At 30.2% G+C, this 20531-nt stretch overlaps 1 protein-coding gene across 1 annotated transcript; it reads right to left on the bottom strand.

The window, feature by feature from the left end:
- Positions 1 to 8765: 8765 nt before the first annotated feature.
- On the bottom strand, positions 8766 to 13512 carry LOC107892277 (DNA (cytosine-5)-methyltransferase DRM1). The gene is made up of 12 exons (XM_016817310.2): positions 13332 to 13512; positions 13058 to 13101; positions 12722 to 12859; positions 12165 to 12264; positions 12043 to 12089; positions 11784 to 11883; positions 11659 to 11705; positions 11297 to 11413; positions 10929 to 11028; positions 10421 to 10512; positions 9523 to 10257; positions 8766 to 9364 (listed from the first exon to the last, which is right to left on the bottom strand). The coding sequence occupies exons 2-12, from the start codon at positions 13058 to 13060 to the stop codon at positions 8933 to 8935; spliced, it is 1911 nt and encodes a 636-aa protein (XP_016672799.1). The 5' UTR covers positions 13061 to 13101; positions 13332 to 13512; the 3' UTR covers positions 8766 to 8932.
- Between the last annotated feature and the right edge of the window lie 7019 nt (positions 13513 to 20531).

Genomic DNA, 20531 nt, shown 5'->3' with positions numbered 1-20531 from the left:
GTCTCATTTCTCTTGTTTTCTTAAGCAGTGTAAAGATTTATATAAAGATTGGTTTCCCTTGGTCTATATAAAGATCTTTTTTGTAAGTTTTATTTTCACATTAATTGGTGGCACCAAAAAATAAAAAAAAATTGGTGTTGCCACTTTGGGTCTTTATAAAGTCTTATTCTCATAAATTTTCAAAAAAAATTGGTCTATTTTGAAAATGTTTTAAAAAATGACATTTTTTAAAAATTTAGTCCGATGGCTATTTCGATAGCCATTAGAGCATGGGCAAAAGCTCATCCACGTCAACACGCTTTTGCTTAACACAAGGAAAAAAGCGTTGACATGGAAATGTTTTTTCTAGATTATCCCTTGAAAACGAGTTCACGTCAACACGTTTTTGAGTTTTCGGTCCATACCCGTAATTATTTTTAGAAATGGCCTATTTTCGTAAATAATTTCATAAATGGGCCTTTATTGATACATAACCCAATTAAAAGAGCATGAGAAAAAAGTAATGGATTTCAAAAAGGAATACACCAAATTTGAATTGTGGTTTATTTGTATGGATGAAATTTTAATTTTAATTTAATTATGCATATTTAAATAAATGAATACAACATTTATTTTTATATCGGATTACTATAATTGTTTGTGTATGCAATATATTAACATAAAATTGTGCTAACTCGATAATGTTGTTAGTGATTTATGAAACTAAACCAAAGAAAAATTTCATGTATAAAATCATACAAAATTAAAATTCATACACGACATTACACAGTAGATCAAAGTTTATTTATAATTTTAATATTTAACCCTTTAAAAAATAGCTGAGAACTTTTTTATTTAAGAAGAAAATTTTCTTTTTTTTAAATAAAAAAATTGTTGAAAAAGATTCATCTATTAATGTGAATTACCATATGATGATAAAATAATGTATTACCATCAATGGAACACGTTAATAATTTATGGGGGTAAATATTAAATTTAAATAATAAATTTGTTTTAGTTTAATGTGTTTTGTCAATATGAAATTTTAATTTTAATTTAATTTAATACATGTAAAGAATAAATACTGATACATCTCTACTTCAATTTGGACTCGGTTGGACCCTCTATTGAGCCACCCAAAGTCCATTAAGTAACATAATTAGTAGGAACCATCATTTACTTATAAATATCCTAAGATACCATTTAGTAAAGGGACTTCTCTCCACTCTCAACTCTAATACACTACCACTTCTGCATGAGTCCCTCTACCTTTTTAGTTCTCTGCCCTAGAATGGGTGAACCAACCTCCTCCGACACCGCCCCCTTCTCTTTATTCTCCACTTTTGTTGATATTGTGTATCAACAAATATATGCATTTATTTTCATATCGGATTAATATAATTATTGGTGTATGTAATATATCAACATAAAATGGCGCTAATTCGATAATATTGTTAGTAATTTGTGAAATTTGAATCAAGTTGGTAAAAATATCATGGAGAATCTTATACTAGAAGTAAGATTGCATTTTGCCCCATTACTCAAATAAATGGGCAAATTAGTCCATGTATATTAAATCAAAGAGCAAATTTATCCTTCTGTTAAAAATTTCATCTATTTTTACTGTTTAAAACTGGTATTTGTATGTCAACATAAGGTATACGTAGCATACCACATTTAACAGTCTGATTATTTTGTCAACTACGTTAATTTTTCATAATAGAAATAAATGAAATTTTTAATAGAAATGACCATTTTACTATTTGATCTAATGTACAAAAACTAATTTGTCCATTTATTTGAGTAAAAGGGGCAAAATGCAATCTAACTCCTAGTATAGAGGCCTCCATGATACATTTACGAATCAAATTAAAATTCCATATAGAAAATTGTACAAAATCAAAGCTCATATATGATATTACATATTGAATCAAAGTTCATGTATAGTTTTTTTTTATATTTATCCCTAATTTATATTATAAAAAATCAAACCATATTGCTTTTTTAAAACTATTATTATTATTATTATTATTATTATTATTATTATTATTATTATTATCAATGGATATAACGTACTATAAAAAATATGAAATGGTAAAATATGATTTTTTTTTGAAGTTAGAAATAGTGAATTGTCATATGCCATAAGATGTATTTTATAATTTGTAAACATATTTAAATTTCTAAAATAAAAATTTGATTAAAATATCAGCATACCATAAAATAAAATAAAAGCATAAAAATATGTTTGGATGAAAATTTTAAATTTTAGAAATTTTAAAAATGTTAATATTCATCAATTCAATATATTAACATTCATTGTTTGAATAATTAATTATTTAAAATTTTACACTATTGAAATTTTATGAGTTTAACAATAATTATAAAAAGAAAAGCAATGATACTACAAATAAATAATATAAAATTTAAAATATATATTAAAATTAAATAAAAAATTATATTTTGAAGTTTAAAATCTTTATTTCATAATGAAACCATGTGTATTAATTGAAATAAAAGAATTTTGAAAAAGATGAAATTTGAAATTAATTTGAGCTACTCAAATTCTCTTTTAATTTTTTTTACAAATTTTGAAGTTTTCATTATTTTTATCCGAACAGATAAATTCATTTTTAGAATTTCAAAAATATTAATAAAAATGAAATTATTCCTCTAATCCTCAATTCAAACGCCCCAATAGTTTTGAATTTATTTTGTGGCATTAATCATCTTAAATCAAAATTCATAATTCTTGATTAAAAATACGAAAAGATAAAAATATTATCATAATAATATAACTTACTTTTAAAAAATGAATGATCTTTTTATCATTTTCTAACTGATTTTGTTCTAATCGACTTGTGACATCAATTAAGACAAAAACTTAAATAATAGTATAGATACCATGATAAAAATATAAAAATATATCGAGTACTATATGTTTAAAAGTTTCATAAACATATATAAATAAAAATGGATAAAAACCAAAATTATACATAAATTTTGATATACAATTTGTAATATTATACAAGAACTTTAATTTGGTGCACATCAAATTTTAATTTTGGTTCAATTTTCACATTTTACTAACCCTATTGTCTCCATGACACAATTTTCCGTTAATTCATGTAAAATTTGTTGATATGACATTTTATTATGTTAAAAAAATAAACAAATAAATTTAAATTATTTCGACTTAGAATAAAAAAAATTGTGAGGGAAAAAAGAAACCTCTTTTCTAAGTATTTTTTATCATTTTAATCTAGGTGGGAATAATTTAAATCTGTTTGTTGTTTTTAACCTAATAAAAGGTCATGTCAACAATTTACACATGATTTAACCAGAAATTGTGCCACATAGATAATGGGGTAAGTGAAGTGTGAAAACCGAACCAAAATAAAAGTTTAATGTATGCAAATGCACCGAATTAAAGATAATGTATAACACTGTAAATTATATCAAAATTTATGTATAGATTTAATATTTATCCCATAAAAAATAACTATAGCGGGCTTCAAAATGCTAATTACAACATTTATAAATATAAACAAACTTATTTTACAAGGGTTAATGTTGGACACCTTTTAACATAAAGTCCAAATTTAGAAAAGGTAAAATCCAACTAGTTAGCACTATTCAGGGATGGGCAAGGCAGTTAAGAAAATTCAACACAACTTCCATTTCTTCCCTTATATGATTTCTCTACTCTCCTTCCTTTCTCTCTAGTTTTTTGCTTCAATACTTCTACCATAACAATAAACAAGTTCTAATGCCTTGTCCAGAGTCGCAAAATCATGTTTTCAAAACAGAAGATGGCAATAGGCATGCCAAAGATCAACTTCCTAAGCATACACTTGAAAGATGGACAGTACATAGCGCAGCCCCACATCGCCCAAGAGCTTCAATAGTTCCCTGATGTAAATATCATGAAAAGACAAGTGCAACGGTTCTTCAGAATCGTAAACTACATGAGTAAGTTCATTCCGAACCCAACGAGAATATCTAGGGCCCGTTCTTTTTCCCGTTTGAAAAGCACTTTTTCACTAAAAAGTACTTTTCTCTTAAAAGGAACCAAGAACAACCTCAAGTAGTCCCCTCATAGAACTATTGAAAAAAATCTCCAGACCAGTAGACACTGAAGTTGATACGAGTCACAAAGGCCCAACCCAAGCTCAAGAACGTGATGGGCTCAAATTACCACAAGGCCCAATAACGAGGTCAAAGGCCCGACAAATGCGTTCCAAACTAAATGGGACCATTCAGGAATTTGTTAGCAAGACCTTAGATGTGTACACGAAAGAAAGAGAAAATCAAGATTCACTTTCTTGTTTTCAAGAAAATCAAGAAACCGAATTTTGACCCAATCTTGCTGTTTGGAGCGACTTCAAGAATCAAGAAAATCAAGATTTCAAATCTTGGAAATCTTGGTCCAAGAAACCGAATCTTGCAGCCAAAGCGCATTGGATCTCCGTTACGAGCATCAACGAACCAATTTCGGTAGGAGATGGACTACAAGCCCAAGTTCTTGAAGGCAAGGCCCAATAAAAGGATTCCAAGCCCAACTAAGAAGTCAAACCATAGTTAGTTGAAAATCAAGCCAAATTGTTAAAGTGACCCAATTTGTAAAAATTTTAATTGTTTAATTTAATTTTTAGACTTTAGGAGTATTATAGGTAAAAATTCGGCTCAAGCAGCCCATTAAAATGACTTGGCCGAATTTCCCTCTTAAATTTGTTAATTAGGTTTTTTTTTTAAGTTTTCCTAATGAGATTAGGAAATAGTTATAAGGCCTATTTATAGGCATGGCCAGCCACCCTTGTTACATTACAATTGCATTAAAAATTTCAGATTTGCTTTGAGTGAAAATTCTCTTTGAGTTTATCAAGAATTTTCTCTTGAGTTTTCTTTAGAAGTAGTTTTAACATTCTTTTTTATTGTGGGAGCCATCTTTAGCCTTCTTCTTGCCATTGATCTTCATTGGAAGGGAGATTAGAGCCGTTTGAAGGGAGTTGTAAAATCTTTCGGGGTTTCAAGGCTTCTTAAGACTTTATCTTTATTTTCTTGCTGTTCAATCTCTTTTAAATTTCTGCTTGTGTCGATTTTTATTAGCTAATTTGTTTGCTGTTCTTGTTGCGTTTCAGCCTTTTCAAAACTCCAAGATCTGATTCGGCACTTCCTTAGACATAAAGAAACGTTTTTGATTTCACAAAAACTCCTCTTTTCTTGCCGTCCAATCCCTAGAATTAGTTTCAATTGATTTCGTAATTCTGGTTTAATTTATTTGTTGTTTTGTGTTCTTTGATAGATTCAGCTGATTGGAAGTTAATCTTGGGGCTTAATTTCGTGTTCTTGGCTTCCAAGAACATCTATTCATAAGTGTTTGATTCTTGGCTGTTCTTTATTGAATTAGGAATTTTTAGTTTTCAGATCTAATTGATTTTAATTAAGTTTTGCTGTTTCGTTTCAGATCTGATCGTCTAAAACTTCGTAGGAGTTATCTCGTGACTTGGCAACTCGATCTTGGTCCGCGCACAACCCTATATCAGAAGCACTTGAAGGCTATAAAAACACTAAGGGAAAAGTCTACTGTGATCCCAACTTTAATGATTCCCTCCAAGGTGAACAGTCACGCAAGATTCAAACAAATGCAAGCGACAAGTATTGGTCTACAATACTCCTCGAAAAGATAAGCGGAAGACGACAGATATGCAGATACAAGAGCGAATGACTCAAGGACTCAGAAATCCATTATCACTCCACCTTCAAAGAGATACTAGATGTAAAATATGGCATTAAAAAATTTGAGTTTTACCTGATCGAATGTCATTTACTATTGAATCTGACATGGCAGTCTTTAACCAAATGCTGAATTTCAAAACGAAAAGACTACCTAACGCTCAACTCTTAAGATGGGCACAATGGTTCAGCCAATACAGGTTTTGCCTTCGAGCATATAAAAAGCAACACCAACATCGTCCCGAGCTTGCTATCCAGACCTCCTCAGCCTAAACTAATACCAGTCATCGCTGTCATGGATCCTTACCATTCCCAAGGCTCTTCCTTTTCCACCAAAAGCACCATCCCATATATACAAACCCTGAACAAAATGGAAGCCAACTTCCCACTTCATCAACTCTCTCCCAAACTGCCAACCCTCATCAAATATCAGCGCATGCTAATTAAGGCCATGGGAGACACATCAATCCAACCATTAGTCATACATCCAAGCCACCCGTTCATTCGCCTATTTTGCTTCCCAGAGCACCATTGGATTAATTTCACCCAGAACACCCTTTGATTCCTCTGGTACATGTGTCACATATACCACATTGCCATTGAATTCCAGGTAAGAATTTTCCTCAAAACCCGGAACAAACTCCACCAGGGAACAATCTACCTAAAAAAGCATACTTTTAGCCCGAGCCAAAATGCCTTTAAACACCTCCTTAATTGGTTTAGACTAATCCCGATGTGGACCTCATAGATCCAAAACTGGAAAAAATACAAGCCTTATACCCACATTGATATTGTCATACTCATATCCTTCTACGGGCCCTACATGTACATGAATTGCATCCAGTACTCCCCATACACTGCTATTCTCACAGGACAAAATACTCCCTCCATACTGACATCAACCAACATCCGAAAGAGTATACAGAAGTCCAAAAGAAACTATGTGAACAGAACAGGGTTGTGTTCCGCGATAGATTTGGCCGATGAATCAAGAAAGGTCAACACGGGATGACTAGTCGGATAATTATGTGACCCAGTTGAATAATGATAAATTCATGCACTATAAAAAATTCAAACTTCCAACAATGGAGCCACTTCATCTCAAATACAATTTCAACACGGACAAACTCCAATCAACGCAATGGAATACGTATTGGAAAACCCCACCGATTAAAGATTCGAAACCAGACCCGCCAATCTACTGGCAAGACTCACAAGATCCTTATGAACTTTGCAGTAATTTCGACCCATTAGATCTTCATACCACTGAACTCAGGCAAACTAAGATGGCCCAAAACAAGGAGATCAGAAGCAGCAAACCGATGTTCATGGATGATGGCGCAAAGATAACACCCGAAGAAGAAATGAAAATTTCACATAAAAAATGGCTCGAAAGCCTAAGATACAATTTCACTCTTGGAGCAGACCATTCCCACCTGACTCTCCCATGGGACAATTGAGATACAATTTTTAAAGGCACGGGATGACGACAAATATATCATTCCCGAGAAGACACGTAATTTTCAAAAAATTTCGTCTTTTTATGTATTTCGTCATGTTGCATCTTTGTCATTTTGCATAAGAAGTCTTTACCATTTATTATGGAGCGTCATAAATTCCTATACACTATTCACTTAGTGTAGGAAATCTACAATGTGTCATACTAAATTCTCTCTTTGGTTGCTCTCTCCTCTAATTCTTAGTTATTATTTTGTTCCATGTTCACACAAACTAACAATGAGACATGAGTGGCTTGCTCTGCAAGTGCCACCCAAGTGGATCCTCTCCATCAAAAGTCTCATGGTATTGGCTGCTACCATGGATTTGAAAACTGCAACCAAGCACCGTAGCGAGGTAAATTGTAGATACAATGAAGTTCAATCTCGACTACTCCTTAATGCTACCATCGGCTCTGTATCATAAAAGTTGAGTGCTCACTAGACCGAAGCCCCAAAGAGAGGGTTGGAGGGTCTCGAAGTCGACACAATACCTTGATACAAAGTCACATGGTTGCGTTATCAAGTACTTGGTCTAAACATCCTTGCGGACTACACCCTACGTGTTATGCTTGATCCGGTGTTGATCCTGTTGAATATCCTTGTCGACCTAAGGATCATCCTAGTTCATTTTTGGGTCATCTCTATACATGAGCCGGTTCTCCTACTGCATTCCAAGGATTCCGGGTCCGTGTTTACGTTGAGATTATGTTTATAAATAGATTATAAATGTGTTTTTTTTTATAATATTAAGTTAAAAATTTATTAATAAAAGTAAGATTTAACAATATGAAGTGATTATAGATATAACTACGAAAGTGGAGGAAACAATCCTACCCCACTCCCATTGCCCATGGGGGATTACGGATTCGCACGAATGCTACAAGCTTAGATTTCCAAGCTCATGTTTTTCAACATTAAAGAGGAAATCAAATGTACATATCGGATATGAATATGCATTCGATGTGAATATTCTTTTAAAGTTTTTCCATGTATATCGAAGGTCTATGAAAAATCATATCTCCGTAACTATGTCCAAATATGCATCAAACACAGATGTTCCACGCAAAAAAAAAAAAAAAGAAAAAAAGTCCTAAGTAGCAAAGACCAGATATCATGCTACTCAGACTAAGTGTATGTAACAAATATAAGCACGGGTCCAACACAAACATGTTAAGTTTTTCCATACATTTATAAGATCTTGAAAGTTCGTATCTTCGTAAATCATAACCATGTAGAGCAATGTATCCAAGAATACGTTCAACTTTTTTCAAGTTTCTCCATGCATTTGTAGGGTCCTTGAAAGATAATATATCCATATCCCTAACCAGATATGCATCCAAAAGGGACGTCGGGCACAGATACTTCAATAAAAAAAATTGAAGTAACAGATCAAGCTTCATCCATATCCTTATCAATTTCATCATCCAATCTGTACATTGTTATTTTAAAATATCCAATGTACACCACTCACTCCTAAACCCGGATAATATAAGTTTAATACTCAAGCAAAATGGAAAGATTCCCAGTGACAAACAAACTTGGGGAAAACAGTAACCAACAACTTTTCCATCAATTTTCATTTCCCTAAGAATTTGAAGTTGTCATAAGTTGCAAAGAATGTCAGTCATTATTTCAATGTTATGCTCAGGCAATAATGAAGATGCAAGATAAATACAGTTTGGAGCAAGTATCCACAAATCAGCCCCCTTTACATCAAATCATTGGTTCCTTTGCATGCATCTAACCAAGTCTAATATACGACAATAATCGAAGAAGAGAGAAGATTCTTTACCCTCGAGTCCATCTCGATGATGTCTGTTGCTACCCGCAAGGTTGTTACACGGGCTGCCACCCACGACAAGGTCAAATCCACCAAATCTACTCATCAATTGCTCCAATCGATCACCATTCAGTTCTTGCACATCTGCTATATCAATCAAAGTCCCCCGCTGATTCGTTTGCTCCCACCAACCCCTTACTATGTTTCTATTCACCTCCGATATTTCCACCGATACAACATTCTTCAGGGGTATCCCAAGCCGGTGGAGGGCAACCTCGGCACCACCAATCCCAGAGAAAAGAGACAGAAGATTGATCCCACCAGGGAACATGTCTTTTAAAACTGAAAGATGATAAGCCACTGTGTCGACCTGAAATAAGCTTTTTCTTTAAGGCACAATACTGCAAGCATGGATCATGTATCTCGAAACCAAAGAATTACTCAAAAGGAATCAAATACATGAATCATAACCATTAATATATAGGAATGAAGCAATTATGGGAAAGAAAAAGAGTAAAAGTCACACACCTGGAATGAATTGCCAAGTGATTTATACCTATCTGTCCGACTCATTCCTCCTCCTCGTGTATGGTTTTTAGGGAAACCCAGAAGCATTTCCACCTCATCAGCTTCAAGTGGCGCAACCTTATTCCTTCCAACCCATACTAGATTCCACTTTCTGCACTCATCAAGAACGTATTTCTGGACATTCAAAGGTGGCTCACCATCATAAGCTTCAAGAGCCTTGCGGATCCTTTCTGTCAATCTTGCACTCGCTGTACATGTTTGTATGCAGTTCAATTTTGTTCTTGGGTCCCAGGAAGGCCACCATTTCCTTGTCAACGGAAAAGCTTCATGTATGGTGCGTGGAGGAAATGGAAGAAGGGGAAATCTGTTCTCAATTGGCAGATTATGAATATAGCCCCTTTTCCGAGCAGCAGCACAAAAAAACTTGGAATCAACAAACTCTGGTTCCACATCATATAAGAACCGTGAAATGGTGCTCCAAACGCCTTTTGGAGCAAGTGCCACATTCTCATAGTAGAAATAAGGAGGCCCAACAGTAGCTTCTGGAAGTGTTCTTTGAGTTATCAGATCTGGTTCAGTTGGGACCCCAAAACCAATCATAGGATTAGGAAGATGAAGGGCATCATCATCTTCATTAAGAAGCTTCTTTTCAAGCTTCATCTGCTTCTTCCTTTTCCACAAATCATAGCCCAAGTTTCGCCTTTTATTGTAATTAGAGCCATTGCAGAATGGCTTCTGTTAGATTGGATGGCAAGAGTAAGTTTTACCGAAAATCATACACAGAAACTACAGCAAATTGGCATATTCTCTTAATTAAAATGTAAACATGAAACAATAAAGTACAAAATATTCAGAAAGCTTATAATAAGTGAATTCTTGGAAAGGGGAAAGAGACTACCCTGTCTTCAACAGGGAAAAGTGCATCAGCAGCCTTAGCCATTTGAGCAGCACATATAAAGTCTGTCAGCTCTGCAATTGATGAGTCTGGACCTGCAATATTTGAAGAGCTAATGTTAGTGCAAGAAATACATTCCCCTCTTGCAACATAAAAGACTTAGGATAAAACCTCCAAAGTATCGCAATCTTCTCCTATAAAGATGGAAGCCAAAGAGAGAGAAAGTTAATTACTGAAACCTTGGGTTAAAGAAAACACTTGGGTTTCCCTACAAGTACAGACCCTTGGAGCAAATTTATCATGTCTGCAATGGGTTATTGGGAATTCCAATTTTGATACTTTATGTTAAGTGGTGTTATTCCACATCTATTAATTATTCGCTTTCGTGTGGTCCTGTATTCAAGTCATGTCCTTCGCATGTAATCAATCTGTTGTGTAGGATGCTTAACATGGCACCAAATCTAAAGTTGTGTTTTGTTGTTCTTCCTTTGAAAAAAATAAAAACACTCACCGCATCTCTCCATGGCTACTGAAGCCTCAGCCTCTGAGTACCCCATTTTTGTCAAGTACAACAGTTTACTCTCCTCATCAGAACCAGGATTAATTATTTCCTAGAGCACAGAAATACAAAAAGAAACAACATACATAAATAATCTACAAGTAAAATGCGATAAAATACATAACTATTCAGTAACTAAATTATAAAATCTATAAAAAGAAAAAGGCAAATCAATGACTATAGGCCACATTTTATTATCCATGTGGCTAGAAAACTAAAGCACAACAGCTTTTAAAATTAAATTTTCTCATTGTATTCACAAAAGGTAACTTTTAGAAATTTCCGCAAATTGTGCAAATGTAACATTAAAGGATAGATACCTCGGTATCAGAAGAACTATCAATATCTGTGAAATCATCCAAAAAATTCCCTTCACAATCTGACGAGAAGTCATCAGAATCAGCATGTTGTTGCACAGGAGCAGACTTTTCAAGAGCCTGCAATCTTAAATTAATCATTCATGATATAACAGAGAGAGCAAACAACTAATTTGCTAGATAGTTCAACAACGGAAAGACGATTCTATTTGGGGAGGATTGTCAATATAACCTGAACCACTGAATATGTTGACTTGTTATTGCATCAATATCAAGATTCCAAGTAACGTCAATAGGTTTCTTTCCCAAACAAATAATAAATGCTTCAGAAATAACTAAACAAAGGTTTCAGGTGTACAGCTTACCGAATATGTCAATAGAGTCTCCAATATGGTATCTGTATTCCCCTCTCCTGAAAATATAGACATGACCACAGATAAAGCAATAGAGGTCAAAAGTGATGTCTAATAAAATGAGAAAGGACTATTACCATTTTCTTGAACCGCTTTGAGAACCATTTCTTCAGAGAATCCCATCCCAACAAAATGATCAATCAACTTGGAATTGGAAGAACTAGCCAACGAGCTTGCCTGCATGCGAAAAAGAGAAATCAAGAACTTATTATGAAATCTGCACACTAACACGTCAGTAATTTAACAGTAACAGTTCCACCACAAAAGCCGCAGCAGCTCTCTATCATCAAGGGGTGTGTAACTAATAAGCATCTTTAAATAGGATGTACAACTCACAGAATACTGAAGGAGAGCTTCAAGTATCAAATTTGAATTCTCCTCTCCTGGACAATAGGAAAGCAGGATTATAAAAGAGTTAAAAACTTGTGCTCTAAGTAGTAAAGACCTAGAAGCTTTACCATTTTCCTCAATTGCTTTCGTAACAAGTTCCTGGGAGAACCCCATCCCAACAAAATGATCAATTAACTTGGAATTCGGAGAATCTGCAGACGAGCTCACCTTGAGACAATAAAAGTTAACCGTGAGTTCGTTTTGACATTAATTTGTCCCTTAGCTATTATATGCCAGGAAAAAGATATATGTAAGTACAAGAGAGAAGATTAATTGTTTGCAAACACAGGTATTTGAATAACTGGGATAGACACAAAAGTAAAAAGGCTTGATCTTAGTGAATGCATACATATTCATTGCTATGGAGGCTAATCAATGAAATTTAAGCCAGGGACATTGGTAATGTCATCAACTAAATAAAGCAGTGCATGAAAGGGAGATGCGAAACTACAGTGACCTCCAGAGAAAATTCCCATAGGAACTCATCAATTAATATCTATAATGTTTCTTTGGAAATTAAAAATGAAAGAAAACTTCATCGTAGATAATTTTCATAATCATTAAAACGATTTGCATGTTAAAATTTCCAGAATGCCATGTGATGCAATTATGCATGGGCAAGTACCTCTGCTGTGCCTAAAACAGCTTCCCCATTGGTAAGTGACACTCCTGAGCGAGAGGCGATTGCATAATTATCAATTTCCAGCTCATCTTCGGTATCCCAGTCAAAATTATCAGCATCACCACCAGAACCATTTTGATCCTACAAAAATTACAAAACCACACACACATTCATAATATCAAATACAATATATATAAGATTAAATAACTAAAGAATTTTCATTTCTTTTAGCCAACTGACAGCCTAGTGCACAAATGAGAATTTTTAGAAAAATACAGGAAGAATATTACGACGACACATAACATTAAGGAATAAAAAAGTAATAGAACTTGACAGTACCATTTTCCTTGAGCTATAGTACAGCCCAAGAACAGTTTCTTAACCTGTAAAAGAAACAATGAAAACTTATCAGAACTCCGTTACCCGGACTCGGCAATTAGGGGTGCCGTACCAGTGTCGACACGATCCGACACGGATTTCCGACACTGAATACGAGATCAGATCCGGCGGAAACCGACGGACACGGCAGCGGGAGAACTGAGAGGAGAAGAAAAAAACAGGAGGAGAAAAAGGAAAGAGAATGGAGGAAAAGACAAAGAAAGAAGAAGGATACACGGCAGCAGCGGCGATCGTCGACGAGTTCTGACAAAGAAGTTACCGGTGGAGGAAAAGAAATAAAATATACATAGGGGAAGCCCCAACGGCGGTAACGGAGAAGAAGAGGAAACGAGGAGCTGTGGGTTCAGTTTTCACAGGGTTTTTCAATTTTTTTCTATAATGATATTGTGTTTGAAAAGTCACCTATGTAATTATTTATAAATTTTTATAATAATTTATTGAAAAAATATGAAAAAATATATTTAATTAGAAAAAAAGTGTTATAATTCTTTATTTATAAAAATATTATATTATTTCTTTTTATATTATAAATAAAAAGGGAATCGGAATTCTTGAGGGGCAGTGAAAAGTAAAGTAGATTAATAAATAAATAAAATCTAACGCAGTTAAAATTTGCAGCAGTTTTCCGTTTTCCTCTGTAGGTAGCATGGAATAATCGTGCCACTGCGAGGTCGTTGGAGTTCAGTTATAAACTAGTTATCCTTCTAATTAAATTAAGTTGTTTTAAATTTAAATTCAAAATTTTTTTAAAAAAGTGAACACCCAATCAATAAATTAAAATTTATGTTTATTTTTATAAATTGTATTGATAATTCAAATTCAAATTAATTATCAAAATTCATGACGATAGATAATTACTTAATTTTAAAAATACTATTAAATTATCTAATATATATTACTTTTCATACACACGCATGTGAGATTATCATTTCCCCACTTTAGTTGAGAGTTGACGAGACCGTATAGATGGAAGTGAAAGTATCGAATCTCGGGCCTGTTTGGCTGTTGAATTGAAATTATTGGACGCCATGGACGCTATTTGATTTTTAAAAACTCCAATTTTTGAACTTAAAACTTATTATTTGTTTATGTTAATATTTTTTATGTTTTACATAAAAATTTTCCACAACTGTCCTAATTTAATGCTAGTTTAATAATGCTTTTAAAAAATATTTTTGAGAAATGGTTTGAAAATTTTGGTTTGGTATTGTTATTAAAAAATACTTTTCAGAAATAAAATATCTATTTTAGATATGGTATTATCGAGTAACAGATATGCATTTAAATCATGTTTAAATTAGTTAGTATTATTATATTTTAATAAGAATATAAAAAATAATTTATTATAACTTGTGGTTAATATTTTAATATATGAAATATAAATTTTAAATATTTTTAAGCAATAAATATTAATTATTTATAAAATTTAATTAGAATATATAAATTATATTGTGAATATTTAAATAAAACTATTTAATATTAACACATTTTTATTATTTTAAAAAAAGAATTTATTTTAATTAATGAATTTAACATATGTGAAATTAAGTACCAAGAAAAAAAGAAGAAGGAAAAGTAATATGTTGTTGGAGGGGTGAAAAAATAATTAAGCACCAAAAATACTTTTAGGATAAAAAATGCTTTTCAAATGTGCTTTTTAAAAAGTCAAAAATTTCAATCAAAGGTAACTTGTTTAGCATAGTTTTTTTTTTCAAAAATGTTTTTCAAGCTAAAAATATTTTTTTAAGTATTACTAAACAAGCTCTTAGTCAAGGACAAAGACATAAAAAAATTTTTAGGGAAGTCGAAATTATATTTTAATTTTTACGATAATAAAAATGTAATTTCATCATTTGAATACATCTTTATATTTTTAAAATGATTAAATAGAAATTTTATCATTTTTAGGGAGGATTAAAGTACAATTTTAACTTTATTAATTTAAAAATTTTCAAAAATAAATTGTCTAAATAAAAAAAAATCTATTTTAGGGGGTCAACTCCTACCTTCCCCTTGCTACAACCCCTTGCTACCCCCTGAATTTATTGTATATTCCATATGACTTTTAAAATTTGAAATTATGGTATACAAGTATCAAAATTAGTTTTTTTTTAAAAAATAAAAAATATATTTCCATTAAGAAAAAGGGTCAATTTAAAAAATTGTAATTTCATAAAAATACATAAAAGAAATAAAAGAACATCCAAATGAAACCATATAAGATGATATTATAATTCTAGCGTTTCTTAAAGTTCAAACGGATATTATTCAAATTATTACTAAGTAAATATATTTATTTAAATTTAACTACAAAATACTTTAAAATAATAATTTAAGTTCTCAATTAAATCTTAATTTAATTGACATCAATATTAATTTAAGTATGTTAAAATATGTTTATTCTCTTATTTAAGAATTAAAAAAAATATTAATATATATTATATTCTTTAATTCTTATACAAAGTTTATCGAATCAAACACACCTTTGTTTTTTTCAAAGAATAAACATGTGACATTGTTTGCCTTACTTTTTCTCTTTTGTCTTTTGGTTCTGTGTTGAGATTCTTACTCTAAATAAGTAGGGGTAAACATGAGCTGGTTTCCACTATGCATTAAATATTTACTAAAGTTAAATATTCATTATAAATTCTGATTATATCTGTTTTTAATATAATATCTAATCTATAATTTCTTTGAACATATAAATTGAAGGATAATGTGCTTCAGCACACTCGAACTTACGTCTTACTATATTGACAACAATGTTCATACTAATCGAGCTAACACTCAATTGGTAAAATAAATGTTTTTTAATCTAAATGAAAATGTTAGAGTTGATATTTTTTTTAAAATATTAATCTCAATTATTTAAAATACTTTAGTTAATTAAATTTTATAAAAATATATTTAAAAATATTTAAATAAAAGTTTTATAATATATTTTCATAATTTACATTTTAAAAATTCTCACAGTAATGGTCACGGACACTTGCACTCTATTTTATACTTAATTATTTGTAATTTGACGTTTCCTATTTATTAACCGAATTTCGTACATACCTACATCATGATAAAGTGCTCTAAAAAGCTGGGAATAGATACGAAGGATAAGATATCACTAGTTAAAGATATTCTCTGTTCCAAAGTGAAATCATATTTAATACGTGGTTACTGCAGTATTATCAATGAATAACGTACTATATTATCACTAATTATTATTTAATTATACGCCTTCAATTATTTTTTGTTTTTATTTAATGAGAAGATATTATGTTATTATTCAGTAATATTATATGAAACTTATACATCAATAATGCATCAAATATTCTTCCGTTAAATTTTATAACAAATATGAGAAAATATTTAGTACACTATCGATGTAGTTTTTAAACTTCATAAATAGGGCCAGGAGGTTAACAAATACCTTATCGGAATATAGTAAAATATTAAAAATAAATATTTAAAAAAGAGATAAATGATAATTTTTAAAGTTGTTTATGAATTAAAAAGACATCAAATATTAACCTAAAAAAATATAACTAAAATTTATGGCGGAAATGAAAAATTTGACCAAAAATTAATGGTATAGAAAATATAATTATATTTAATTTTAATAATTATTAATAAATTTATTGATGCATGCAGCACATCAAATACAATTTTATTAAATTTTAAAACAAACTACAAATATATTTTATTTTCACCCACGTGAGATTTTCTCTCTTTAGTTGAGAGTTGACAAGACCGTGTAGATAGAAGAGAGCATTGGATTTTGGGTTTTACCTTGATTTTAAAAATAACATTATTTTATAAGCTGGTTTTTAAAATTAGAATTTCTTTTAAAGGGTTTCGAGGAAAATCGTTTTTATTAAATTGAAATATTTTTTAAAAGAAGTGCTATTTTTGTATATAAAAAAGTGTTATTTTGTCAAATGATTTAATACATAATTAAATAAAATAAAAATCAATTTAAAATGAAATTTAAGATGATGATATGATTTTAATTATCATTTAATAAATAAAACTGTTTATTTTTTTCCATTTTAACAAATATTAAAGAGATAATTAAAATTATAAAAAAAGTTTTAAAATGAAAACTTATCTCTTTTTATATTTTTATGTTCATTCATATATAATGGTTTATACAAAAATTCTTGAACCAAACGCGCCCTTAACTTTTCCAAAGCAACATGTGATTGAGATTCGTACTCTAAATAAATAAAGATAAAATTGACAAAAAAAATAAGAGGGTAAAAATGTAAAGTAATGATAAGCTGGTTTCCATCTCTCATTAACTATTTACTAGAATTTGGTACACCAACCTCTCAATTTTAAATACTAATTAAAAAATAATCATGATAAATATAAAATATGACATTTTATACAAAATAATCAATTATTAGTGTATTTTTATTTTGGTCACCAAATTATAAAAACTTTCAGGTTTGCAGTTAACGTTTTTGTTTGGTTCTATTTTGGTCACTCATAATTAAATTGTTAACAGAAATAATGACGTGATCTTTTTAATTGATACAATAACACTTTTAATCCTCAACACTGGTATGCTTTATCAATTTGATTATGATTCTAAATAATTCAACAATTAAAAAAAACAAAATTTATTTAATGCATTTGATTATTTTTATAACTTTATACAATTAGCAAAAGAAAAAAAAAACTATTTGGGGTTCTTACCTTTGTTTTCACCAATTTTTTTTAACAATCTCATTATAGGTTCTGATTATATATGTTTTTTATATATATAATATCTAGAATTACTCATAGTCTCTCACCAACTCATAAATAGGAGGATAATGCGCTTCAGCGTACTCAAATCACATCCTCTTGCATTGATAACAATGCTCATACTAATTAAACTAAGACTCAATCAACTTTTCACCAAAATTTTCCTTCTTCATTAGCTTCAACGTCATCGTTATTCATCACCTTATTCTTATTATTCCCAACCTTTTTTCCTTTAATTATTAAAGGAATAAATCTCAAAGTTATACATGAACTTTGATTTAATGTGCAATTGTATATATAAACTTTAATTTGGTGCAATTATACACGTGAAACTCTAACTGTGGTTCAAATGTATATATGAAACTTTAATTTTGATTTAATCATACACATTTAAAGAAATAAATACATCAATTTATTTTTATATTGAATAAATATAAATATTTATGTATGCAATATATAAACATAAAATGATGTTATATCAATAATTGTGTTAATAATTTATAAGAATTTGATCAAATCAAAATTTCATGTATAAAATTGCTCAGAATCAAAGTTCATGTATACAATTACACATTAAATCATAGTTCATGTATAAAAAAAATCTAGTAGGTGTGTGCAGTCCATCAATTTGATTTTTTTATACAAAAAAATTAAATAAATCAAACTATTTATGTAAACCAAATAAAATCGAATTTACTTGGAGAGCACAACCGAATAAACCTAACCGAAGCTTTTTTGGTTCAATTCAGTTTTTCGATTTTTAACTTTTTTTTTAGTTAAAAAAAGTTTCTAATTGAAGTATTTATAATTTTATTTCTTTAATTTTTCACATAATTATCTTCTTTCTTCAATTTAATATATTGTATTACTTTTAAATTTATTTTTATCCAATTCATTATAAAAATATTAAAATTAAATCAAATAATTTTAATGAACTCAAAAAATATTTATTTTATTACATGTGCAACATACAATTTCATGCCTTCTACTATTCTTAATAGGAATATATCAATTTTGTTATATATATATGTATATATATATTAAATAATAAAAATTAAAATAAATATCATAAAAAATTTAATTTATTAATTTAGGTTTTAAATATTAATGGGTTTAGGCATTTTAAAGCGTGAAAGTTTAAAGTTCAAATTTAAGTTTAGGTAAGCAAGCAAATGAATCATGGCTCATTCGGTTTATTCAATTTAAAATATTAAAATTAAAAATTGATCGAATAAACCAATTAAACTAAACATAAAATTGATTAAATAAAAAAATTAAATAAATCGAAATTCAATTCAATTTGCACTTTAGAATCAAGAAAAAATGGTTCAAGCCGGAGTATTTGGTTTGACCTAAGGCTTAGTTTGGATGGGCGGTGTGTTTAGCTCCGATGAGGTTAAAAATAGCGGTGGCGGTGAGATTAGTTACTGTAATGGTAAGATTGGATACTGTAGCGGTGAGATTAGAAACAATGGTGGAGTGTGTGTTTGGATCCAAACGCAGCTGTAGCGGTGAGGTGAGAAATAAAAAATGACTATTAAGGACATCAGATTAGAATTGGTATATAATAGAAGTTTTTTTAAATTATTTTACTTTTATTAAATTACTAAAATATGTAGATTTATAAATTCATTTAATAAAATATTAAAATGTATATTCTGATATTTTATTATAAATATTTTAATTAATTATATAAATATTTTTTTATAAAAATTCACTTAAAAATATTATTTGTTATCATGAAAATACAAACAATATTATTATAATGAAACATTATTTTTAAATTTAATAAAACTAAAATTTTAAATATAAAAGAGATTGGGATAAAAAATAAAATGAGATATATTTTATCTAAAGTATATAAATTATAAAAAAAATCACATCACAAAGGCAAAATGGTAAAAGCATGCCTGCGTTGAACTCACTGCAAGTTTTTTGGCCAGTGAAAAATTCTATTTCTACTGGTGTTGTGTAGCATTTAACGCACTGATGCTGTGCAATCCAAACAGCTTCCACCAGCACAATTACATTAAAATAACACTCAATCTCACCACACCACAGGAAAACGGGCATCCAAAGGAGCCCTAAAGCCTTTGGGGTTCCTTTAGTTCTTTTTTCTCTCTGGTTTGGGTTGGTTAGCGAGTTCAAGATAGAGGCTATGTAGTTTTGGTTGGGTCAGTCAAGGTGGCTTCAGCTTGTTATTAATGGTTTTTTGAAAAAAAAAAAAAAACTATCGATGATGGTGGTCACCAACAGTACCATCACCCCTTTTTGAAAAATAATTACCAACATTTTTTGGGTTTAAAATAAATTAAAGAAATAATAACAAATTTTATTTATTGAAAATTTAAACAAATTGATAGTTAAATGATATGTTACACATCAATTGATTATTTTCTATCTATATGCCATTTTTTATTGGTTAGAATTGCTACATAACTAAAAAATATATGTTCGGGGACTGAATTAATAAAATTCGTAAATATGAAATATTAAACTTGTTAAATTATTTAGAATTAAGACTAAATTAGTAGAATGTATAATTTTTGGGGACTAAAAGTGTTATTGCATAAATTCAAAAAGGTAATGTCGATCATTTCCGATAACAATTTAACGAATGATGACTAAAATAGAATTAATTGAAAATATTAATGACGAAATTAAAAGT

Source organism: Gossypium hirsutum, chromosome D09, assembly GCF_007990345.1.
Source record: "Gossypium hirsutum isolate 1008001.06 chromosome D09, Gossypium_hirsutum_v2.1, whole genome shotgun sequence".
Lineage (NCBI taxonomy): Eukaryota > Viridiplantae > Streptophyta > Magnoliopsida > Malvales > Malvaceae > Gossypium > Gossypium hirsutum.
This window is presented reverse-complemented; position numbering and strand designations above follow the sequence as displayed.